Source organism: Maniola hyperantus, chromosome 1, assembly GCF_902806685.2.
Source record: "Maniola hyperantus chromosome 1, iAphHyp1.2, whole genome shotgun sequence".
NCBI lineage: Eukaryota > Metazoa > Arthropoda > Insecta > Lepidoptera > Nymphalidae > Maniola > Maniola hyperantus.
The window spans coordinates 13,205,436-13,231,727 of record NC_048536.1 but is presented as its reverse complement, the minus strand read 5'-3'; the positions used below and the strand labels follow the sequence as shown (position 1 = coordinate 13,231,727).

General features: G+C 37.4%; 3 protein-coding genes across 7 annotated transcripts; 1 reads left to right on the top strand and 2 right to left on the bottom strand.

The window, feature by feature from the left end:
• Nucleotides 1–96: 96 nt before the first annotated feature.
• Nucleotides 97–12,140, bottom strand: LOC117994321 (nuclear pore complex protein Nup93-1-like). The gene is made up of 15 exons (XM_034982251.2): nucleotides 11,790–12,140; nucleotides 10,629–10,809; nucleotides 9,543–9,845; nucleotides 9,186–9,328; nucleotides 8,263–8,496; nucleotides 7,685–7,826; nucleotides 6,869–7,037; nucleotides 5,642–5,747; nucleotides 4,890–4,975; nucleotides 4,207–4,333; nucleotides 2,879–3,044; nucleotides 2,212–2,292; nucleotides 1,528–1,764; nucleotides 838–1,032; nucleotides 97–294 (listed from the first exon to the last, which is right to left on the bottom strand). Exons 1-15 carry the CDS (start codon nucleotides 11,957–11,959, stop codon nucleotides 175–177), a joined length of 2,460 nt encoding a protein of 819 aa, XP_034838142.1. The 5' UTR covers nucleotides 11,960–12,140; the 3' UTR covers nucleotides 97–174.
• Nucleotides 12,141–12,753: 613 nt separating this feature from the next.
• On the bottom strand, nucleotides 12,754–20,631 carry Upf2 (UPF2 regulator of nonsense mediated mRNA decay). 4 transcript variants are annotated; one of them, XM_034981755.2, is made up of 10 exons: nucleotides 19,677–20,631; nucleotides 19,296–19,508; nucleotides 18,299–18,550; nucleotides 17,524–17,684; nucleotides 16,686–16,980; nucleotides 16,397–16,612; nucleotides 15,268–16,314; nucleotides 14,801–14,956; nucleotides 13,546–13,691; nucleotides 12,754–13,089 (listed from the first exon to the last, which is right to left on the bottom strand). In XM_034981755.2, exons 1-10 carry the CDS (start codon nucleotides 20,379–20,381, stop codon nucleotides 12,915–12,917), a joined length of 3,366 nt encoding a protein of 1,121 aa, XP_034837646.1. In that variant the 5' UTR covers nucleotides 20,382–20,631; the 3' UTR covers nucleotides 12,754–12,914. The 4 variants fall into 4 exon arrangements, with proteins under 4 accessions (XP_034837646.1, XP_034837713.1, XP_034837774.1 ...); XM_034981822.2 differs by having other exon boundaries at nucleotides 14,807–14,956; nucleotides 19,677–20,630; XM_034981883.2 differs by having other exon boundaries at nucleotides 17,539–17,684; nucleotides 19,677–20,630.
• Nucleotides 20,632–21,400: 769 nt separating this feature from the next.
• LOC117994601 (asparagine synthetase domain-containing protein CG17486) lies at nucleotides 21,401–25,992 on the top strand. 2 transcript variants are annotated; one of them, XM_069498629.1, is made up of 9 exons: nucleotides 21,401–21,588; nucleotides 21,696–21,930; nucleotides 23,172–23,417; nucleotides 23,529–23,700; nucleotides 23,892–24,109; nucleotides 24,536–24,942; nucleotides 25,019–25,193; nucleotides 25,434–25,675; nucleotides 25,761–25,992. In XM_069498629.1, the coding sequence occupies exons 2-9, from the start codon at nucleotides 21,880–21,882 to the stop codon at nucleotides 25,945–25,947; spliced, it is 1,698 nt and encodes a 565-aa protein (XP_069354730.1). In that variant the 5' UTR covers nucleotides 21,401–21,588; nucleotides 21,696–21,879; the 3' UTR covers nucleotides 25,948–25,992. The 2 variants fall into 2 exon arrangements, with proteins under 2 accessions (XP_069354730.1, XP_034838465.1); XM_034982574.2 differs by having other exon boundaries at nucleotides 21,401–21,930.
• The last annotated feature ends 300 nt before the right edge of the window (nucleotides 25,993–26,292 follow it).

The following is a 26,292-nucleotide window of genomic DNA, read 5'->3' as shown; positions in this document are numbered from 1 at the left end:
TTTATTCAAGTAAACTTTTCCCTTTCGGTAATACCACATCTAAATAACCATTGATAACCGCGATATGTATTGGAAAAGATTGGAAATTATACAAAATTAGTATTAAAATCAAGTTTTATTTCACATAATTCTTAAACATTAAAAATTATTACACTGTTGACAATCTTTGTAAACTTAATGCATGAGAATCTGCATTTGCGCAAGCTGGCTGTAGGTGTCTCCTGGCATCCTGTATGCAATATTACCAGCAAATATGTTAAGAACTTCAGCTTGCTCTCGCAGCCACTCCAATTGCTGTAACAAGAATAAAATTTCCTTAATTTTATTTATTTATTATAAACCATTGTATCATTGTATACAGGTAATATTTTATTGAGTGAGACGAATACCTCAACTAGGTTTAAAAGATAAATATAGAGGCGCTATTATACACTATGTTTGGGCTCCAACTGCGCTAAGGGCATGTCACCTGTTTGAGTCCGCGAACACAGCGAGTATAGTTGGAGCGCGAAGCCACCTTAGGTGGGTATCCACTATCCACTATGTTCGCAGGCCAACTGCGCACCACATATCTGCACATGCTCTGATGGAGATGGTATGCACACCGCTACAAGAAACACGCTCTGTATATGCACAAAAACCGCCACCACCTGGAGCACTCCCGACAAGAGCGTACAACGTTGCACGGTCCAGGAGCGTGAACGTATCCACTACTGGAGCAGGTTCAGTTGGAGCGCGACCATCGTGGCGACACATCGTACAAACACAGTACAAATGCGCCTCTAGCTCGCTCCGGCTCAGCGAACGAGGTCACAGGAGCGCGACGTGATGTCTCACCTTGGTGGCGGTCTGCGCCGCGAGGGAAGACTGCGCAGTGCGCAGCTTCTGGCGCTGCGCGACGAGGATGTGGCACAGCGCGCGCAGCACGGCCGGCAGCGCGCGCAGCAGCTCGCCGCGCGCCGCCCGCGCGTCCGACACGCGCGCCTCCAGCTCGCTCCGGCTCAGAGGCACCAGCTCACAGGAGCGCACCGTCTACAAAAGAATACAATATTGAAGCAAAACTTCTTTTTGGACGTCTACACTCGAATTACAGGGAGTGAATTAAGATAAAATTGCCACCATCACCACTGCTGGGGAGAGTATCACTCTATAACTTTTATAGTTCCCTTTCACTTTTGCTGTTCACTGTGTTGACTTTGGCAGCTACCTACTGTTGATATAGACTTCGAATCACAACCAGCCCTTATTCCCTCACTTTCATATAAGGAACTTTCTCCTATAATTAACTGTATAAAAGTACCAGGCCAGCATAAAATATACGCAATCAACGTTAACGTCTTAACTGTACAAATCATACTCCAAGTGCGCCCTATAGAGACCTACTTCCAGCAGTGAACGTACATCAGTTGACTATGATATGTGAATAAATTGGTCGCAATAAGTTTAAATTTGACTAATTTAGGGCAGCTTTTGAAGCACTTATCTCTCTATCTATGAAACTCTCTCATATCACTGAGAATAAGTCACCTCGAGCGCCGCCTCGTAGTTTTCAGTGTGGAAGTGGTCGAAGAAGGTACACAGCTTGCAGAGCTTGGTGTAGGCGTCGAGCAGCGGCGGCGGCGGCGGCGCGTCGGCGACGCGCAGGCGGCGCGACACGTGCTCGGCCAGCGCGGCCAGGCGCGCGCGCAGCCCGCCCGCCGACCCGCCTGCGCTCACCACCTGCGCCAGCAGCACGCAGAACAGCTCCAGCACCTTCTCTAGATTCTACATATGGAAACAGAACATTCTATAATAAAAGATGTATAAAGCTCCGGTCCGATGCCACGTAGAAACTAAAGGGGCATGGGTTTAATAAAAACTGCCATAATACCCCTTTGAGGTTAGTCCGCTCCCATTTTAGACTGCACCATCACTTACCACCAGGTGAGATTGCAAGCTTGTATCCCGACCTACCGAATGGGAGGCTGACGTCTTAACGAAACTTTTTATGCACGCAAATGCTGGTGAGTAAAATGACAAAAAATAGCGTCACCGCCGCTATCTCTCACAGTTTTATTCTCTGCTGAGCATTGCTTATGCTCTAGCTGACATTTTAGCAAATTGAGAAATCCCTCCTTTTTCTGAAGTTAATTGAAAAAATAATGTGACAAGAATCTCCTAGGACTATTCTGCAAAAGTTGCTTGTTATTATTGTTATTGCAATAAACTTACCCCAGCTATGTCATAGACTATTATAGCATCTTCAAAGAGGCCTTTGTTCACCAGTTGTTCTGCAGCATTGAGGGCAATGACCTGGAAAAATATTTAGAGTATAAGATATTAAGCAAAACCCATAGACGTTGGAGTCCCAAGGTGCAAGAATGGTGACGCGGCTCGCACCGGAAAGCGCAGCGTTGGAAACCCCCTCACTGGGTGGACAGACAACGTCAAACGAGTTGCATGAAGCCACTGGATTCAAGCGGCATAAGACAGTGGCGTGTGGAAGTCTCTACAAGAGGCCTATGTCCAGCCGTGGACGTCTATAGGTTGACAGTGATGATTGTAAGACTCTACCATATTCGTAGACAAGCAATGAATATACGTGGATATAGATCATGACCTTTTCGTTACAGGTGTCACCAACAGTCCCCTGTGCAGGGCCTGCATGGAACACCGACACACGTGCTGTTAGAGTGCACGGGCGTGGCAGAACAACGCAAGCGCCATTTAAAATCTCCAACCTCACTCCATGAAACCCTCGGCAACCTGGACGGTCTCATGGAGCAAGCTTGGATGGCTCGAGTGAAGGCTTTGAAGGGGAGGGGCAATAGACGGAAACATTTAAGTGCGGAAACCAGCCCAGAAAGAAGAAAGAAAGAAGGCCAGGATTGATACATACCTTGCTGTCGATGTGTGGGTTGTTGAACTGGTCCAACAGGCCGGAAGTTCGCAGGCCGGTGCTGGCGTCCATGCGGCCGAACAACAGGTCGTAGTCGCGGCTCTCGAGCGCGAGGTCCGTGCAACAACACATGAACAGGTTCTTGCCGCTGGGGTCTTTTAGGTTTCTACAACAAATGTTTTTTTTTTTTTTTCAATTTGACTAACCAACAACATTTACACATACACAAGTATTTACATACAAAAGGATTTATAACTAAAGGACACATAGCATAAACGTTAACAACTGGCTAGTACAAAAGATTTAGGTACAATGATGTTATGACTTTAAAAGGCAGTAAAGTAAAGCAAAATGTAATAAGGAATTAGCACGTTAAATCGATTAAGTCTCAATACAAACTGATTAATTAGCTCCCTTTCGTAGGGAGATAATGACGTTACGACGAAAGCAGGTTGTCGTAGAATTAAAAATATTTAGCTGTCGATCTTTCTGATGAAGCGTATTAAATTGATGACAAATGCGATTGAGGAAAGAGTACGTCGCAAAAACAGTGCGGCAGGGCTTAGTTGGAAATACGTTGTAAGTGCGAGTTGCTCGTTTTGGGATTTTACAATTTAGACCTCTTTTTGACAAAAGTGTGGTATCCGTTTGATAGTTGATGATTTTATGCAGTAGGATTGTATCAAGTAGCATACGGCGCAAGCATAGAGAATCGAGTTTAAAATATTTTAACTTGTCTTCATAAGAGGAATTGACAAGCTTTCTATTGAATTTAAAGAGAAGTCTTCGTTTTTTCATGTTAAACATTGAATTTTAGAAAAAGCATCATCAAAAGTTTGGATCTTTATAAAATTCAGACGCAGGGGACGTCCGATAAATGAAACTTATACGCATATTTTATGTAAGTACAGAGTTACGTTAGTAGGTCACTCGGAGTCAATGCTCGGGGCATTGACCCGAGTTTTGCACGCTATACATTGCGGGTTTAAAAAATACTAAATCACTAAAACTACAAAAATTGGTATTGAATTGTGTTTAGGTAGTATAACAATAACGCTAAGTTTTTGCTAGCGTACTGGTTACACCTTGTATAGTCAAGTCCAGTCCCGACTAAAGCATACGGAAAGACCAGCAGCACTTTACAGTACAACCGGCATTTGAGCGCATAACAAGCAATATGCAAAAATAAATGGATACAAAAACTAATCGGCCAATTTGTATGGCCAACCAAAACTCCGCTAAAGGTGCTATATTTATCCAAACATAAAATCTATTAAATTTTCGCAGAAAAAGTTACTGTTAGTTATGATGCTGAATTCTATATTTACCTCAAAAAGAAATAATAGTTCAAGGCATCCGATGGGTCAGAGAGTTCGAATTTTCTGACGTAAAGCAAGATCAGTCGCGCTAAATTCAAACGCCGTAGTGGTATCGGATCGTCCGTATCCACAGACACTGAAAAATATACACAATATTATGAAATCTTCTTAATATATATAACACAAAAAATGTTTCTACCTGTGTCCGTTATAGACCTTGCCCCAAACCGGTTTCATTAGTAAGGAAATTCATGAGAAGATGGTTTTAGGGTGTATTTTTTGGCGTAGTAGCACACGCTAGGTATCCGCATAGTAGTTTATGAAACGGTTGCATAATAGATGGTATTAAAATACGACTGTAGATTTAAATGCGAGTTTTTTTTTAAGGAGACAAGGACAGTCCAACTTAATGGCCAATGTGCTGAATACAAATCACATATTATTATTACTATTAATTACATATTATATTACTACTTCTATAACAATCCATACTTAATATTATAAATGCGAAAGTGTATCTGTCTGTCTGTCTGCTAGCTTTTCACGGCCCATCCGTTTAACCGATTTTAATGAATATTGGTATAGAGATAGCTTGCATCCCGGACATAGGCTACTTTTGATCCCGGAAAATCAAAGAGTTCCCACGGGATTTTTAAAAACCTAAATCCACGCGGGCATCATCTAGTACTTACATAAAGGCGCCTGTACGTTGCGCGGAGTACCCAACATATAGACGTCGTGGAGAGCCAAAGCCATATGAACGCCGTGAACTTGATATCTAAAAAAAATCATTAACATTATACCATCGACGTAACGTGCATATTACATAGCGTATGAAATTCTTGGTCGGTGATGAGTGAGAGAGAAGATACAAATTACACGAGAGTAGAAGAGATACCGCTCTACAGACAAAGACACAAGTTTGTAGTTTTAAGTCTTCACTTTAGATACGTATGTTACGTAGTTTTAAACATACTTCATACTCATATACTTATTATACTTACTAGCTTATGCCCGCGACTTCGTCCGCGTGGACTACACAAATTTCAAACCCCAATTTCACCCCCTTAGGGGTAGAATTTTCAAAAATCATTTCTTAGCGGATGCCTACGTCATAATAGCTATCTGCATGCCAAATTTCAGCCCGGTCCGTCCAGTAGTTTGAGCTGTGCGTTGATAGATCAGTCAGTCACACTATAGCTTGTCAATACTCCATGTTTGTTAAGATAATAAAAATTATAATTATTTATACTTATCCATCCATACTTCCATACTCCATACTGATATTATAAACTAGCTGATGCCCGCGACTTCGTCCGCGTGGAATTTGGTTTTTAAAAATCCCGTGGGAACTCTTTGATTTTCCGGGATAAAAAGTAGTCAGTCGGCTAATAAAGAAAAAAAAAGCAAAGAAAGTACATGAAAAAATACAAAAAATATCTACCTGGGTATTCTTGACAGGAACTCTATCGCTGGTTCAAACTGCCCCGTCAAAGTCAGCACTTGGAAGTATACCAGTGGCTTCTCGTGTGCATGGTAATGTGTTTCACCTACAATACAACATGTTATCATTTGATTGGCAACAAGACCTTTAGGCTGGCTTTTGTTGTATTAAAATAGCCACATATTGAAACCATACCGATTTCTGGTGCCATTCTGGTGCGAGTTTTGTATTAACTTATGTGCTAATTCTACGTTTTTGATGGAGTACTTCCATCTTTTTCTTACCAGTGTAATAAGAAAAGGACAGACACAATTTAATTTAGAACTGTCAAACCTCGTAACTTTAGGAGCCAGTCTTGAGCACAGTGTTTAAAGTAGCTAGAATCTTTAGTTTATAATTCATTTTACTTCCTTTTTTAGCAATATTTAAAAGAAAAAGCTGTAGATACTCTAAATTGAGTTTAGAGAAACAGAAGCGACGCCAATATAAGTTATATTGTATGTAAATGTTTAAAACACTTTTAGAAACTCTGTAAGACAACATGCATTTTTAGCTCTGCATCACTACCCACATTATAAATGCGAAAGTATTTGTTTGTCGTTTAATTGGTTTGTTAGGTTGTCCTTCAATCACGCCACAACGGAGCAACTATTTGACGCGATTTTTTGCATGGGTAGTAGGTATAGTACGCGACAAGTCGAGATAGCAATCGGGGTGGGAACGCCCCGCACACCCCCCGTGGTAAACTGGTGCGGGCGAGCGCGGGTGACGTGCGGGTATGCGAGGCGTCCCCCCGCCTCATATCCCGAAAGACATCTCGACCTGTTCGAATCTTAGTTAAAAACCTGGGGAGTGACATAGGCTACTTTTTATCCCAGAAAATCAAAGAGTTCCCATGGAATTTTTAAAAACCTAAATCCACGTGGAAGAAGTCGCAGGCATCAGCTAGTATAATACAAACTAGCAGTCAAAAATAGGTTTTAACTTCATTAAGATCGTTTTCTTTCTAGCTGTTAAAAATTGGGAAAATACAAACCCTCTCGCAAATAAACCTGGAATAGCGGTGGAATAGTTATACTCTGTTTTGTCTTTTTCCTTCAAATGTCAAATTACTGATGACAGAGAAAGACAAAACAGAGTATAACTATTCCACCGCTATTCCAGGTTTATTTGTTAGAGGGTTAGTGTTTGAAGTAAATAGAAGATAAGAATATGTATGTCGCTCACCATATTCTTCTAAAATCAGTTTCTGCAAGTCGGAGTAAGTGAATGAGTCAGAGTCGTTGTTGGCGCGCGACTTGATGACGGAGAGCTTGAGCCACAGGTAGTCGTCCGCCGTCCGCGCCACTTCCGCGTGCTCGTCGCTCACGTCACAGCATCCCACCACACAGTATACCTAGCGAAATAACAGCGTCGAATACATTACCATACATAAGTAAGAAAGTACTAGGTACCACTTTTAGAAGTTACGCCGATGTTTAGTCGTTCTTGAAGTTACCCGCAAGACGCGCCGCAATAGCGTTTTTAGGCGTCGTTTTAGTCGTAGGTCGTTTTAGGCGAGGGAGCGGAACACCAGCCCGCGCGTTGTGCTGCACCATGCTTTCGCCATCTGCATTAGTGCGAGTGCTACACAGTACACAAGCGCGTGGAACAATACCTGCGCGAGCTTGCACTCGCATCGTAGGTCAGAGTTCAGATGCGACTATTATCCTGCCAGGAACTATATCTGTGCAGACATTTTTGAATGGCGCAAAAATATCTCAGCCAATCACACGAAATTTGAACGTGACTTACAAAAGTGGTACTGTAAAGGCGTTATAACACCTCGCATTGCTGGCCGCAAAAAGAATAACCACTACGTGGCTGGCCATGACATTCGAATTTGTAACTTTGGAAGGCGACAGCTATTGATTTCCGTTTCGTAGACGACAGATCTCCAGTTTCATTATGTGATTAGATCTCGACAAGAACTGGCAGTCTTCTTAGATTCTAGTGTTCTATCGCTAAAAAATCTTAAATCTTATAATCACTTCTGTTACTTACAGCTCTTTTATATGGATCGGTAGAGTGGCGAATTTGAAGTCTGTACTTCAAATTGATTTCTGTTTGCAATTTGTCACTCAGAACTTTCTCTGGATCTCTTATGTGGTCCTCTAGGGCAGTTATAAACTCTTCATGGTCTCGGCTAAAATTTTTGCACAAATTATACACCTTATAAAGAGAGAACTAGATTATATTTTTCCATTTTTGAATCTTTAAAATCATGACAAAAAAATTATATGATGAGTAATAATGCCTTTTATTTCACAAAACTTTAAGGATGGGCAAATATAATAAATAAATAAAATAATTTAAAATATGTATGTCAAATTGCAAACAAAGGTTTGACGCACGATTGAAGACAAATTAAAACAAGCTATGGAAGTGAAATCATACTACAGTCCGTAAAAAAATACTCCTCACGCGCCATCTTAACTCACGGGTCAACTGTCATGACAAAGGTATGGTTCACCTTTAAAATAAGGACTATAATCGTACTTTTGACATGACAAAAATAAAATGCAGAGTTAAATTTTACGCGTTATATGCATTTAGTTATATATTATAAGGCTATGACTAACCCGGCTTTTCTCAGACAATACAATGCAGCATTTGCATCTCCACTTCGTAAACAATAATATACCATCGGCCAAAGAGGTCGGTCATCGACTACCCCGTCAGTCAGACCCTGGTTGTTCTGCCCTTGAAGTCGGAGCCCTACGAATCCTCGCACCAAGGGGAACGTTCCTGGCTCGCCACCTCGCAAGGCAGCCGCTGGGTTGGCTCGAACAACATCGCTCATGTATTGTTTGTATCTAGTTTTGTAATAGTGTAGAAAAAAATATTAATCAATGAAGAAAAAACAGACTTCCATCTCAGACTGCATCATCACTTACCACCAGGTGAGATTACAGTCAAGGGCTAGCTTGTATCTGAATAATAAAAATTAAATAAAAAAGTGACCATATTTGACATTAATTTCAACTGATCTCCATGCCTTCCTGAGAACAAGTATCTTGGCACACACAGATAGACAAATGGACCTTGGACAACAAAGTGAGCTTATAATGGTTCCTTTTCCTGTCAAAACAGGTATGGAACCCTAAAAAATAATTATGTTTACTTAAACGATAAATTCTTAACGGAGCTAATTTGGTTATACAAGTAGTTTCATCCTTATCTGTGTCAATATTTCTTACAGAACTGTGGGCGATTGTCTAAAACCTGCATCAATCATTATTACAATTGTTCTGATTGCTTGAATTTGTGCGATTCTTGTTGCAACAATGCATTGTAGCCAATAGTGAGCGAGCATTAACCAATCAGAGATGATTGCGATTGTGACATTGTAGCTGTCAAACAACCGCCGTAGGGCCACAGGCATCAGGCGAGCATTACTTATTGACTGTCAATTAGTCTTACTTATATTGTACTTTTTTCTCAAAATGTGTAATCTTATAATATGACAAATAGGTAATCATACAAAAAAAAATAAACTACTAACCTCTTTTCTAAATATTTCTTCCCCTGAGCTATAAGACATTTTTGTATTGTGGGATTCCCTCTAGCTTTCAATGGGTCTTCATCTCTGACAAGAGCTGGGATATTAGCCATAGTTTTAATTATTTCCCACATTTCTTTCACTTTCTAAAAAAAACTTGAATATGAGAAAAGTTATGGCAAATAAATACAGCATAATATTTTTTATGCTTTATACAACTACTAAATTTTGCCTGAAAAATGGATTTTACTTATTTAACAGTTGTAATTTGTAGTCCTTTTATTATTATTAATGGATATAAATATGATTATTGTGTTTCAAGTAAATGATGTAAAAACAACATTATTTGTAATAACTTACAGGATCATTGAACTCTTCTGCAACTTGTGAGAACTTTTGATGCAAAGCTGTTCTAGATTTGGCTCCATGAGCAATGAGCTTATTATATTGTTGTACTTGTCTAGCGTATGCTGCTTCAATACTATCTAGCATGGAATGACCAAATTTCTTAGGAGTGTCTGCAATACTGGGGAGCTCTGGTGTGCGTTTCAGGTCCAGCCAATTCTGAGAGGGCCCTATCATGGCATTCATTAGCTTAATTTTTTCTTTGTTCCATTCAGATAGCATATGTTCCCATTTTTGGTCCTCTGTAGTTTGAAGAGACTGTAAATTTTTAACATTATCAAATAACTATTACAATGGAAAGGATTATATTTTAAAGGGTAAGAAAGCTTAGGAATGAGTTTCTTTAACGGATTTGATAGTTTTAATAAGTTTTAAGTGTGTGAAATAGTCATAATAAAAATAATACCCAGCTGAGTTTGCTGTGAGCTTCTTTGCATACCAGGTGTATGTTTGGAACCTTTGTAGCTTTGGTTTTAAAGGAGATCATTCAGGCTCCATATATTTTTGCCTTTTCTGAAAGTGCCAGCCAACAAAAAAAATGGCACGTATTGTTAGAACTAGCCGTTAGTACTTCAGAGCAATAGTTATGGCACAGAAGTTGCAGGATTACTCTGAGTCTAGTTATACAAGTTCAATAATTTGTAATTTTCATGCATTTATTGATTTAGGCTGGCACTTTCAGAAAAGGCACAAAAAATGATCTAATTATTATCACCATTACATCAAATATCACTACCCATATTATAAATGCGAAAGTGTGTTTGTTTGTTGGTTTGTCCTTCAATCAAGTCGCAACGGAGCAACGGATCGGCGTGATTTTTTGCATGGGTATAGTCAAAGATCTGGAGACTGACATAGGCTACTTTTTGTCCCGGAAAATTAAAGAGTTTCCACGGGATTTTCAATAACGCAAATCCACGCGAACGAAGTCACGGGCATCAGCTAGTTAAACTTCAACTTTAAAGTAATGAAACCAACATTGATGTACAGATCATCAGATCATTTTATCATTTTATTAAGTAATATCTCCAAACTACTCACATTCTTGTTAACTTCATCAATGAGTGACAGTATAGCGTTTTCTCTTTCATTTCTTAAAAAACTTTCAATATCTGAATCTGCAATAGGTTGCAGGGGTTCAAAAGTTCTTTTAGAGGATAATGTTTCTAGCTTCTGTGATATCTGCTGCAAATCAATCCCTTTTGACCCGAATAACACATGGCTAAAATAGACAATAAAACACAAGTTTAAAAAAATCTGTCAAGTGTGAGTTGGACTCGCACATAAAGGGTTCCCTACCTTCATATAAGATGTGTCCTGTTGGCACCCTATGGGTACACGCTAAACTGCACTAGGCATAACAAATGTGAACACCATTGGCATATTTGAAATATTAAACTTATAATTTAGATTATTTGTTAATATTTTAGCGTTTAAACTACCGTGAGTGATTTCCATTCTAAATAATATGTGTCCCGGCTGTACTCACGTGTTTAGTCGACGTTAGGCCAACTAGTTTCGAACCCATCCGGGGTCCTTTTTCAAGGGAGTCCGTTCGCGCACGCGCCGCGGTTTTGACTGCGGGCTGCGCATGCCGCTGCCCGTAGAGCCCGTTGTGAGGGTGGCTAGGGTGGAGGGGATTAGCTCCGCGTGCCTGGATTTCGGTGACGGTTCCAGCGATGAAGATCAGCAAGAACTGTAGGGAGACGATCGGCAGCTGTCTCCCCCCCCCACCCCAGCCACCCTCACAACGGGCTCTACGGACAGCGGCACGCGCGGCCCGCAGTCAAAACCGCGGCGCGTGCGCGAACGGACTCCCTTGAAAAAGGACCCCGGATGGGTTCGAAACTAGTCGGGCTAACGTCGACTAAACACGTGAGTACAGCCGGGACAGATATTATTTGTTAATACCTCCTACTTAATTTGTATTTTTGTAGGTTTCCTTAAAAAAACAGTTGAATACAAAATAAGTGAAAAAAATTGTTGCAATTGTTAAAAGTTCGTTAACTATTACAATTAGTGTAGGGGTCGATTTACATGGGCAGTGAATTGGATTGATTTTTTTTGGTAGAAATTTGTGCTGCTTTGCGTGGCAATGATAGAAGTCAATAAGCTATGTAAAATTTTAGGAATTCGCATCAAGTTATCGATGTTTTCAACTTCAAATATCAGTAAATAGCGTAACGTTTACATTTTACTTACGCTTGTATCTGGTTTGGCCCGGACTGGATTACTCTCGAATATAATTCATGAGAGGCTTCTAGTACCTGGCCCAAGGACCGCTCAACTCTTGGAAGTTCTTCATTGCCCTCAATTTCAGTCGTCAACTGTTCTGCTTGTTGTAAAAGTTTACTAAAATCTTCATCGGCCATTTTAAGGTTAGTTGTATTTAGTCTTCATTCACCGCACTCACCAAATACGATCAAAATTTTTAATGGGAGCCGTAATTATTAAAACCTTTTAATTTAGCGATAAGACTATTTCATTATCAAGTAAAAACTAAAAATTCAAAAAGTAAACAAAAAGCCGCAAAGCACATTCTTGACAGTTTGAATTTTTAACTGAATTGAGGTACGTCAAAACTTCGAAGTATCTATTGTCTATGACCACCACTGATATCATTCGTTCACTTCACTATAGTCCATTTTATATGAATAGTCCACGAATAACTAAACCGTAAATCGATTAGAAAGTATCGGTTGCTTTCAGCATATATTATAATATTTGTAGAAAGAAAAATATTATAATAAAGAGCTTCCGAGACGTGGAGATGGTCAAGCAGTTTGATGTTTTTTAGCAAAAATCAAGCATTTTGACCTCTTATTTTAAAGGTGAAGGTACTTTTAACATTGCAGTTGACCCATAGTTAAAATGGCGCGTGAGAAGTCATTTTGTACGGACTATACGTACTTGACGCGATTTTATAAATTTATATTAGGTACCTTACTATTTTTGCTTGACGCAACGTTCGGACAGTGTTCGAGAGAAAAGTATCATTTGCTAGATCAAGCCGCTCGACGGGCGCATTAAGTTTGATAAAAGAAATTACAACATTTAAACACTTATTAATACTTTTTATCGCAAAGCAACTTTGTAAGTAAGCATTCAGATTTTTAAACATAGGTAGCGCTTAGCGAATTTCGCAAATCTCAAAAATAAAACAATACACCTTTGATATAAAATTTATTAAATTGCAACCTGACTTGTTAATCATCAGCTTAATATATTATATTGATCATACATGTAATATTTTTATCATAAGATTATTACAAAATATAATAACCAAGAGTACGAAGACCCAAGAAGCTTAAATAAATGCAGTTCATTTTATTTAAACTTCTTGGGTCCGAATATCAGGTCAGCATCTGGAGCTCCTTTTGGATGTTGATATTTTTGTCGAACGTGCTGCCCCCTATTAGGATTGCCACTTCCTCCGGATCCGCCACCACTCTCCGCACTGTACTCTTCCTCTTCTTGCCTCTCAGATATGTTTAGCGTTAAACTGGAAAAAATATATAAAAAGGTAAAGTCCAAAGGCAAAACTAAAATCCAACTGCCACTTTATTAAAAAACTAGCTTATGATCGCGACTTCGTCCGCGTGGACTACACAAATTTCAAACCCCTATTATACCCCCTTAGGGGTTAAATTTTCAAATATCCTTTCTTAGCGGATGTCCACGTCATAATAGCTATCTGCATGCCAAATTTCAGCCTGATCCAGCTCTCCATAACTTTCTCAAAGGTGTGTGAAGACTGAAGTCTACCAATCCGCACATGGCCAGCTTGGTAGACTATGGCCAAAACCCTTCTCTCTGAGAGGAGACCCGTGCTCTGTAGTGAGCCGGCGATGGGCTGATCATGATGATGATGTCGAGTACAACAAACACAAAAAGACTACTTACTAAACTAATAAAGCATTCACACTTCCATATCCAGGTAAAAAAAACGTGTACAAACCGTTTCACTCTCTCCATTTCTTGCTTATCAGCTAAGGCCTGTTGCTGTAGATTACTTGCGAGTTCAGGAGGCGCACTGAACGATTTGTACTGTGGTTTTGTCCCTTTTCTAACCATCAACACAAACTCAACACCTTCATTGCCTTGCTGTAAAAAAATGTTATATTGCATACAAATGAAATGAAAATGTATTTATAACAACCTATGTCGGTTTACAATTTAGTGTCGGGAACTCTGAAGTAAGTTTAATAAACCTGTCTAGTCAAAAGTACGGTTCACCTTTAAAATAAGGACTAAAATCGTACTTTTGAGTTAAGACATCAAAGTTGACACATAAAGTTAAAATGGCGAGTGAGTTCTCATTTTGTACGGACTATAATCATGATATTGTAGCTAATTTTGTTGTACACCATCTCGCAACTAAATCAGGTCGAAATGTATTGCTATCCCTTTCATAATGCTCCCTGCGAAAAAAGGTAGCGCTAGATTCAGATCTGTCAATTTATATTTTAGATCCAAGGATTGAGTACTACAGAATTAGCAACATTGACAGCCCTTGGTTTAAGAAAAATACTTTTGATTGTCAATTTTGCATATTCAGTTCGGCCAAAGAACGTGAACCCAAAATATCAACTTTTCTTATTAAAATTCTCAAACGAACTTTTTTTTTTTTTTTTTTTTAAATCTTTATTTTTTTGGGACTTTTGCCCGACACGGACACGCCAGCCCCATCGTAACCTAAATTACAATCTAAATTTCAAAATGGAGTGCAACAGATAGACCCGAAGAGATATTACTGCTTATGCAGGAATATTTCAATAATTGATTTAATCAAACGAACTTGACATACAATACAACACATTTTTTTTTTCTTATACAACGTAGGGGAACACTAAGAAAGTATTTTTGAAAATAAAACCTCTGGGGATGGAATCACTACCCATATTATAAATGCGATAGTGTGTTTGTTTGTTGGTTTGTCCTTCAGTCACGTCGCAACGGAATAACGGATTGACGTGATTTTTGCATGGGTATGGTTGAAGACCTTGAGAGTGATATAGCCTATAGGCTATTTTTTAACCCGGAAAATCAGAGTTCCCACAGATTTTTAAAAAAATTCCACGCGAACGAAGTCGGGCATCAGTTAGTACTATGTAACGGGAAACTCCATTGGGCACACACCTTGTAATCAATAAAATTATTACTATGATGCAAACATGAATTATATTACAATAATAACAAAAAGTATTATTTACATTTACCAGTAACTGTTCATACGTCTTTTTGGTAGTTTGCCGACACGTCATCGGCACAGCAATATCTCTTTGCTGTGGTCTGTTTTCGCGCTGTCTCTCTGCTATATTCTCCATTACCATCTTTTCAAATGCTGATTCAAATTCAACATCCTCAACCTAGAACATTTCAAAATTAGATGTACCAAACCACTACTTGCTTTATACTTTGGTTATATTATTAGTTGTAACTCAGAAGTGAGAAGACCATATTATTTTGGCTAAATTAAATAGTTTTCACTTCAGAAGTTAGATCTGATTTACACACTAATACACTTATGGGCAAAATTCATTGTAAAAATGTTGATAAGTTTCTAAGCAATATTGTACTTGGTTATTAATTTCGGCTGTTATACAATTAAACCACAGCTTAACGTCACAACTTTCATAAGAATAACTAAGGTTGTTCACTAACAAAATTAAATATTTACCGGCTTTGGTGTTGGCCGCCGTGGTTCAATCGCCATTTCATCTCCTTGTACATCATTATCGTCATTACCAGCGTTCTCTGTAACAGGGTCCTCATCAGAACTTTCATCGAGCATTGTTGGGTTGTCTGTTTCATCATCAGTCTCTATTATAGTATTCAACCCATCTGCAACACTATCTTCTCCCTGATCATCATTGTCATCCTGCTCCTCTTCATCCAGTTCAGGATACAATGTTAGCCTGATCTCCTCAATAGCATCCTTACATTGTTGCCAATTTGTATAAAGAACTATTTTGGGCCTCAAGCTAGTAAGACACTCTTGGTAAATATACTTCACATATATGGGGAATTGATTTTCTTCTGTCCAAAAGGGATCCGAATATTTGAACCAATAATAATTTTGGAAAAACACAAGGAAATAATCGAGCCGCTTTTTGCTCGACCCACTGTTGAAGTATGCTCCGCATGTTTCGAGCAATGCACAAACTAATCTTATTCTAAACACGTTATCTGGTGGATCCAGTGAGGAGACATTGGCGTGCTCGTTCGTTATGCCGAAAGTGATGAAGGAATAGAGAACTGTGAAAACATCTCTCGAATCTAGAAGTTTATAATTATACAGTTCTCCAAGGTATCTAACAGTTGCTATTCTTCTCTGATTGTATCGTGGGTGGGGATCTTCCATCGTGATTCTTATCTCTTCGAGTATAGTGTCGACCACGGCGGGCGCGACTGCTTCCTGCCACGCGGCCAGCTCTGCAGTGAGACGTGCCAATGCTCGCCTAGCACTGGCCCGCACTCGCCACCCCCCCGCTAAATGCTGTATTGCTATCGAAGAAATTTCATTATCATCCCAATTCAGCTTTCTCATAAGCCTCAAGATTTTTTCTTCATTACTTTTTTGTAGATCTTCATGGAGAATTTTCCTTATAAACTGATGCATCGGTGGTTCTTCTTCTTTTGGTTGAGTTGGTGCTTCAGGCGGACAAACATAATAAAACGCATTTTCGATTTGCGTGACGTACCTCGAATCTAGAGCTGAAACAGTCTAAACACAAACAATTTAATTATATTTATTTAAAATATTGACACACTTTTTAAAGCCAATTTCATGTTTTATAACAATTTACCTTTTTCCTCATCATTTGCTGTAAATAGATCATCGTCCTTTGGTGTGTGTCTGGGTTGCAATATAAGTATCTACCGCAAGTTTCCAATAAATTGCAAGCCATCTCTATGTGGTGGTGTTTAAAGTCATGCAGTAAAACTTTCAAGCAATACAATGCTTCCATTTTCGAGTACAGGTCGAATTTAACTAATTCACCAATAAACCTTACTACTTTAATCTGCAAAAACAAATGTTGAGAATTATTGACCAAAATTGTAACACTAACACTAATAAAAATGTCAATCTCGGACCTTAGACTCAATGTTGATCTGATCTTTCTTCCTGACATGATATTTAAAGTCTTGTTTTAGCATTTGACACAGATCTACACAAACGTCAGGTAGTACTGGATACAGGATTGCTGCAAATCTTGAGTAAAATGGCAACAAGTCAAGCCTCGTTCTGGCAACGCTGAATAGCACTCTAGTCAATTTTTTTCGGTTATTTTTTGTATTGAGATTCAAAACGAAATCAACAGCTGCATTATCTATTACTTCTCTGTTTATGCAGTTTGGCAGTTCATTCAAAAATGCATCAAGGGCATACCTGAAAATAATCTAAATATATAAAACGAAAAGGTTCTAAACTACTGGACGGATCGGGCTGAAATTTGGCATGCAAATAGCTATTATGACGTAGGCATCTGCTAAGAAAGGATATTTGAAAATTCTACTAAAATTCTCTAAATTTTGTGTAGTCCACGCGGACGAAGTCGCGAGCATAAGCTAGTTTCAATATAAATTACCTACATCCAAGCTGTAAAAAAAGTCGGCCCAAAAGAATCACATCAACTGTGTCAGTGTTATAGGCCTCCTATGGCTTATGGCCTTGGCTTATAACCATTTATATGTCTAAGAATCTGGATTCGCTGAGTAATTTTTTGGAAAAATGTTAATAGACAAACACACAACACAACCACTAACCTTGAGCACATACTATGTCTCCATACTATCACATGAATAAATATCAGTGAAAGAAAACAGTTTGCTGTTATTGTTCTGGCATCTAAGGCATTTTATATTTTATCACTAATTAGTTATTATCTATTAAATAAAAGATTAATTAATTATAACTATATTCTAGTGTTACATCAAGTGTTCTAACTTGTTGGACACATTGGCCGGCTGGGACTCCTCCTGCTCCACATCAGCCACAACTAGAGGCTCTTCACTGTCACTCAGCTCATCCTCTTTCAAGTCTTCATCCAGCATTTCTTCAGTTACATCAGTCTCTGGTTTACTCTTCACAGCCTATAAAATTAATAATTTATCTAATACTAATTATTGTTTGTAAAGCCCAGATAGCTTGTAGGAATTTCATTTCATTTATTCAGTAATTTGTATTAATGTGCAAAGTAGATACTTAATATTTAATATTGATATGAGGTCCTGTCTCAGGCTTGCAAATCATCCAGGTTAAAAAATTATTATTACAATTAAATTAAATTATCATTCGCAAATCATTATTTTGCAGGCGTTTTTTTATAAACCATACTAATATTATAAATGTGAAAGGGTGTCCATCTGTCTATCCGTCTGTGTGTCTGTCTATCTGCTAGATTTCACCATCCATCCGTTTAACCGATTATGATGAAATTTGGTAGACAGCTTGCATCCTCAGGAAGGACATAGGCTACTTTTGATCCTGAAAAATCAACTTGATTGATTTTTAAGAACTTAAATTCACACTGATGAAGTCGCGCTAATCATCTAGTATTAAATATTATGTCTTAGACAGTATACTAAGTACAGAGATGGCTTGCATCCTAAACATATGCTATTTTTTTATTCTGGAAAACAACAGTTCCCATGGGAATTTTGAAAAAGTAGCAGCCATCCTAGTTAAAAATATGAAACTTCTTTACCTCTTTTACTTGATAGTTAGGCATGAAAACCTTAAGATCTGGTAGACTAGTATAAAACGTTCTGGTGTCTTCATCTTGCCAGGGATCAGTGCCCGCTTGCATGATGATCTCTTCATTGCCACCAATGGTCACAGTACCAGGAGTCTCTATCACAGTGAAGGAAAGTGTAGGAGGCTCACCCGCTTCTCCCAACTCTTCACCCAGTACCTCAGCAAAGTTTTGTGCACCCACCAAGAGCTTGTCATATGTTGCCTAAAATATATCAAGTGTTCCTGGTTACTAGTTTGAATTTTATTTGGATGTTATTATGCGAAAAAGTCGCAACCTACACAGAGTCAGTTTTTGATATTCCACATAAAGTTTTCTTTTTCATTATAGACTAGCAGTTGGCTGCAATTAGACCTGCTTCTGGTCAATTAGACCTGCTTGTGATTTCCACATTAACAGTTCCCGCTAGCAAGTACAACAGCAGTATTTGGGCCAGAATGTTTTTTACCTACTCCAGGTGCATTATCTGTTTCCATAGGTAAAGAATTTGTTTGCATTAAACAAAGTCTTATTAAAATTATGGCAGTAACAAATATGTAAAAGCGTTTCTGCAGCCTTACATCAGAGACTACATTCACATAGACCACATTATGTTTATAAATAAAATAAAATTTCTTTATTGCAGGCCATGGACCAAATACTGTTAGATGGATAGTATGTTTATAACATAAATCTAAAAAATATTATTTTAAGTACTTGCCAGTGGGTACATATACATGTGTATGTATCCAGTGCCTCGGTATTGGGCAGTCCGGCTTTTCACTAACAACCCTCAGTATGGCATTAATGCTCCCCCTCACCCTGAAAAGTCATCTGTGTGCATGTATGCAATCAAAGCTTATATACTAGTGTCAGGGGAGCCCCAACATCACCCTGAAGGTGTTATTGTATTGCACTCGGAGCACATTGTAGGTCTTCTATGTATAGTTGACCCACAGGCTGCACTTACCTGGTGTTGTTCCAGTTGATCTTTTCTTTCCTGTGACAGTTCACCTCTGGTATGCAAAGTTCTTTGGTTAGCAGCATGTAGAGCTTGCAGTTGGGCTCTCTCAGCCAACAAATGTTTGGTGAGTGAGAGAAAATAGTCCTTTAGAAGACTTCTGACAACTGTCTGTTTTTCGGCTGGTAAAAATGTGTTCCTAGGAATAGTAACATTATTTTTCTGAAAAGAAATGAATATTTGTTGCATCACAAGATTTAACTTTATTACTACATCATGTTCAATTTAATTGTATAAGTTGTCTGATGTTTTGATAAAAAAACCAATTCTATGCTATAAACTAATCATAACAAACAAATAAAATAATTTGTTTTAATCAGTTGCATTTACCTCAGCTGTATCTTTAATCTTTTTTGGTACCAACCCAGCATAGTCTTCCCCACAATGTTTACAAAATGTCAATAATATAGGAATATTATTATGGTCTTCTTTATCCATATTAATCAAGACCGTAAGGACATTGCCTAAGAGAGGAAGACCCATTTTGTTGGTGAAAATTCCAACAGCGATTAGTTCAGCATAAAATCGAAGATCCACTCTCAATTTTGATGAGTTAGTTATCTTATCGGTTGCTTTAAACGTTAAAATTTTTTGCCAATTTTCGAAAAAAAAAGTAGAAAACTCTGAATATGTTTTATGCAAGACGGAACAAAGGTTTATCGCTGCTGGGATATCGGACATTTTGAGTTTCGCCTCAGCGATAGCTGCGGCCACTTCAGAGATGTATTTGGTGAGATTGAGTGCATTCAAGTCTTTTGAAAGCGTATCCAGTTGCGTGGCACTAAAAGATTTTAGCTTTTTAACAAACGTCGTGTTCTTCTTTAAGCCCGAGTCTAGTTTAGAAAAGTAGTTATCTGGTGGACGGATACAGTTTAAATTCTGATTTCGCAATTCAGACTTGTTTCTTATTCGGGCTTCCAAGTTTGATACGTATTCAGTAAGGGCAAGTCTATCGTTTTCTTCAGTATTCTCAGCAGGTAGATTTTCACCCGGGGTATCTTCATTTTTATCAGCTTCTTTTTCGTTTGATGTCATGTTATGTTAGTTTGTTCAATCAAATCATTTAGACTGAATAAAAATCAAGTATTATCTTAGATAAGATTTTTTGAGAAAATCATTCAATTCAATTCAATTCCCAATTATTGGCTTTTAGGTGTGCCAGCTGGGCACAGAGTGTTTCGCCAGTGTCACGTTTATGGAGAAGGCACGAAGGAGATTGTTCGGTGTGAGAAAATCATGAGAAAATATATTGAGTTTGAGAAGTGAGAACCATGAGAAGTTGAGAACTGTCAACTCTTTGACTGTCAACTGTCAAGTAACTTTACAGATTGACAGCACTTGACTTTTTATTAACTGGTTATACGGCTCTGGGTTCTAACTCTTTTGAGCCTCTTAGCCACAGACCAGCTGTTATGTAGACGGGCTGAAGACGGAAGTGGCGGAAACGTAGATAGAGTAATAAAGCTAGATACAGAAACATTTGCTTTCTTATTCACACTAAAAAGAGAGCACAGATAAAGTTACTAATGTTAAAAACAGAGACGCAGCTAACCTATTTTTTGTCCCTTATCGTGTAACCGGTTTTTTTCAAGAATACATACAAGGAATGCAACTTTAGTTGCAAAACAACCCATGAGAATTCGTGGCGTAAATTGTATTTCTCATTAGTTCTTTACTTGTTTTCACATAAAAACGTTTAATACAAATATTGTTGATCGGTTAATACAATATTGACTACAAAACAATGGTAATAATTGTCGTGTTATTCATCGTTACGTCGTGCTATCGCTATCTCATACGCGGTTACACAGTACTTTAATCTAGCTTTACTACTCTATCTACGGGCTGAAAGAAACACCGACCAATAACATAAGATAACCGATTTTTTATGATAAAAATAAAACAAAGAGAGATGGAGTAAAATTAAAATAGACCAAAGATTAAATAAAATATTTTTTTAAATCTTTCATTCCACTTTCATTCTTTTTATATCCCATTCGTTCATTGTACATTGTAGTAGGTAGGTACCTATTTGCTCAGTCATTGTGTGTGGTGCAATGTGCAATTGTTTGACATCCAGTAGGTATATATAATGTACTCCCAAAGAATTTGCAAGTACTACTACGTGTGTACTCCAGACTCCACAGTGTATATAATATACCCTGTGGTTTGACACATTTGACAAATTCCGGACGTGCTCCGGAGCTGGAGATCACCGGAGATATATTTAGGTTATGTTATGGTTAGAAAATAGGAAAATTCATTATTTTAAAGCTTTTAGACTACGTTTTAAAGTTTTTAATCTAACTTCTACAAACTTTATACAGTTGTAAAACCTTTTTGATTTAGTTTAAGTGTTTCAATGACGTACTGTACAATATGTAAAAAGGAAAATAATTGGCAAAACTTCTTTGAATCAGCCATTAGCTGTTTTCATATTACGTGAAATTGAAGAAATTGGAAGAAATCATCGATGTATATGGAAAAAATGATTCAAGAAAGTATATAAACTATAATTGAATTTAGAACAGTCATGTGTGGTATTTTGTGTGAAATTCGACATTCCAGTCATACCATATGCGAGGTTAGTACAACTTTTGAAATGACTAAAATAATCTATTTAAATATGTACTAATAATAATAAATAAAATTGAAATGTCTAATTTTGAAATAACTACCTATAGATTAGGGGGTCACGACAGGTAACCACCACCAATATGGATTTTGCTGGGTTCCAAGGATAGAAGGCAACTCTCTGCAGCTAAATATGCTACTCTGGTTGCGCTGAGTGGTTGACATAAGTATTTATGGCGCCTGAAACACGACTGATAGTTACCAAAAAATACATGATATGGATATGGCTGGTGACTGTATAGAAAGTAAGTACTAGTTATATTAGTAGTATAGTAGTAAATACCAAAATGCAACAAAATTTCTGATAATTTTTTTACACAGTTTGTATGTGTAAAGCTAGTACTTACTATCTAAACCATCAACAGCCATATTCCTCATCATTTTTATTTTAACAATATGTTTGAACAGACATAGCTACAAAACGCAACCAAATCTTAGATCAGCCTTTACAGGGCTTATAGAGACATAACTAGAGCTTACTTGTTACACCAACAACAGGCATATCCATTCAACTCTTTTTTTGGGTTCCATATAAACAGATTTTTTGAACCAGCACTGCTCCACAACGCAACCAAATTTTTGGTAAGTTTTTACATAATTTGCATGTGTAAGGCTAGCACTTACTTTCTACATGAGCAACAGCCATTTTTCTCGTCGTTTTGACTTTTGCGTGTACTTTGGAAGGGCATAGCTCGAAAACGCAACCGAATCGTGATCAGTCCTTATACGGTTTGCATGAGCACAAGTAGTACTTACTTTCTATACAGTCACCAGCCATATCCATATCATGTAATTTTTGGTAACGATCAGTCGTGTTTCAGGCGCCATAAATACTTATGTCAACCACTCAGCGCAACCAGACTAGCATATTTAGCTGCAGAGAGTTGCCCTCTATCCTTGGGACGCAGCAAAATCCATATCGGTGATGGTTACCAAATTTGTTGTGACCCGCCAGACCACTACCTCATATTAAGTTCATATGGTTATTTGAACTATACCATAACTAAATCCAACGTTTTTAAAAATTTTGTCTGTCTATCTGTTTGAACGGGATAATCTTCGAAACGGCTGAGCCTATTTTGACGGGAATTTCACAGACAAGTAGAGGATTAACTAAGGATTTTAAGGAGGCCACTTTTTTAACCGACCGAAACCGAAGCCGAAATCTAAGTTTATTTGGCTTATTTTCAGGATGAACATGTTATGCAACGCATAAAAAACAGGGGGCCTGATTGTTTTGGTTCAACCCAACTTGTTCTAAATAACTTAACAAGTATATATTTCTGTGGTTCAGTATTATGGATGCAAGGTCTAAATCCTACTCAACAACCTGTTCAGAATGAGCAAGGAATTCTATTGTATAATGGTGACATTTTTGAACAAACTTGGGCTACTAAAATGAGTGATACAGAATTTATAATGGAGAAATTAAGTAAAGTAAGTCTTTAAAATCATAATTTATATTCATCATAATATAATATTATTTTAAGTTTTTTAACAATTATTAAAAAAAAATGTTATTAAATATCATGTGCTCTAATCTTACAGAGTCACTCTGCAGAACAAATTATATTAGAAATAAGGATGTTCAAGGGTCCATTTAGTTTAATATACTATGATAAAAATTCTCATCAGTTGTTCTTCTCAAGGGATAGAATTGGGAGGAATTCCTTGCTTTTTCACAGTTCTAACAGTTCTATTGTTATAAGCAATGTATTGGGTAAGTATTCCAATTTTAAAAGTTTTTATGGTCACAAGATTTTAATTATTATATTTATCACGAATATAATTTAAGAAATTTTGATAGCTATCAATTTTATTGATGAATATATCAGAGCAGCAGAATTACAATTCATTACAAGCAGTGATGAAAAAATATAATTAGTAAAATCATTTATTTATTTGTTTAAGGCAGAAAGTATCCCTGCATTGAAGTCCCAGCTACACATATTTACAATATAGATATAAATTCCAACAAAATAAATTTATATTCATGGGAGCAAAGTTGTACAAAAATTTACAGCTCACACTCTCTAGAAGAATGGCTTCAAAATGTTAAAGAGCAACAAAATATGCCTGATGATGAATTGATTATTGATTTTGATACTACTCTGGATCTGAATGATGAGGTAAGGAATTGTAAGTATAAAAAAATACTCGTAGGTAGTGCCTTTGATTAAAATACTAAATGGTCCATCACATCCATATTATAATGTGAAAGTGAGTTTGTTTGTTGGTTTGTCCTTCAAACACATCGCAACGTAACAATGGAGGACGTGATTTTTTTGCATGGGTATAGTTAAAGACCTGGAGAGTGGCATAGCCTATTTTTTCTTGAAAGAATGAAAATGAAATAATCTCTATATATAAAAATGAATCGCTGAATGTGTTGCTGATCGCAAAACTCGAGTAGAGCTGAACCGATTTCGCTAATAATTCTTTTTTCATAATATTCCTTGAAGTACGAGGATGGTTCTTACGGAGACAAAAATTTTCTGGAAGTTCGCCAGGGCAGCTAGTGTGCTATAAAAATAGAATGTATTTTTGTTTTTCAGGATAATGTTATTGAAGAAATAGAAAATATTTCTACTAGCCTCAATGATAAACATACAATTTTGGAAAAAATTTTGGAAAACACTATCATTCTAAACACTGTCACAAAAATATCAGAGTTATTAGAGAAAAGTGTTAAAGTTCGAGTGGAGACACAACCGAGCAGATGTAAAAACTGTATTATAGATGCAAACGTAATATGCTGTCATTGTACTACCGGAATACTGTTCTCAGGTGGTTTAGATTGTACAATACTTGCAGTACTTGCTGACAAATTTGTGCCCAAACATCAGCCAATAGATCTTATCAATGTTGCATTTAAGACCAAGAATAATTCTTCTTACCAGGTTCCAGATAGAATTACAGGCCGACAATCGTTTGAAGAGCTTAAAAATATATGTAAATCGAGGTAATTAAAACTGAAATATACAGCTTATCAAAATAATCTTATGACCACAATAATTAGCGTATCATATTTATTTTAGGCAGTGGGTCTTCCGTGAAGTAAACATACCTAAAGAAAAACTAGAGTATCATCAGATGTTGACTATTGGAGACTTGGTTTACCCCAGACGTACAGTATTGGATGAAAGCCTTGGTTCAGCTTTATGGTTTGCGGCGGATGCGCGATCTGAAGACTTGGGTGTGTCACCTTGTAGGGTAATTTTCATAAGTTTATTATATATATATAAACTAGCTTTGCATGTGTTGCAAATTGCAATATGCACATTTTTTATTCAATCATCTCATTACATCTGTATTATGTATTTATAGTTTATATTTAACTCAATTTAATGAACAATGCCCAAATGCATTGATAATGAACATACAGACAGACAAACTTTAAATTATATATATTATTATAAATAACCTTTTTCTTTTATAAATTGATATTTTTAGATTTTATTGCTCGGTTCAGGAGCAGATGAACTTTTTGGCGGTTATACAAGACATAGAAATGCTTTTAAGCGCAAGAGCTGGTTAGGTTTATCAAAGGAACTCATACTAGACTGGAAGCGAATATCATTTAGAAATCTTGCTAGAGATAATAGAGTTATTTGTGATCATGGCAGACAGCCAAGAATGCCTTATTTAGATGAGGATCTTGTTGATTATGTTTTAAAACTGAAGCCCTGGCTCAAGTAAGTATTTAGTTCACAATGTGTTCATATGATTGAAATAAAAATTTTATTTTACTGAATTATTGTGCTTCTCTCTTCCTTTCAGATGCTATCCAAGTGCTAGTTTAGAATGTGGAATTGGCGACAAACTGATACTAAGACTTGTGGCTCTTTTAATTGGACTTAATCAGGTTGTAACTCTTCCAAAAAGGGCTCTGCAATTTGGATCAAGAATTGCCAATAAGAAACAAAAGGGCAGTGACGTGTCTAAAACGTTTATTGATATAATATGAAATATGACTTATACATTATTATAATAAAGTGTTGTATTAAAAGATTCTTAAATATTTTAATCCAGGTCACCATCGCATGAACTATCCTTATACAGTACGCGACCGAAAGTAATATACATCCGCCTTTAGAAGGAGATAGCAGATTTGTAGAGCACTGTCTCTGTTGTGAGAATGCCGAAATGTCTGTTCTAAAGGCGGATGTATATTACTTTCGGTCGCCTGCTGTACAATATTTCTTGCCGGCTACTGTACAAAATACGAAGTACTTTTCTACAAATATAGCGAGTATATTTTGTAAAATGCTGACTCCGTTTAAACGGCAGATTATAGTTAGTTCTTTTTCTC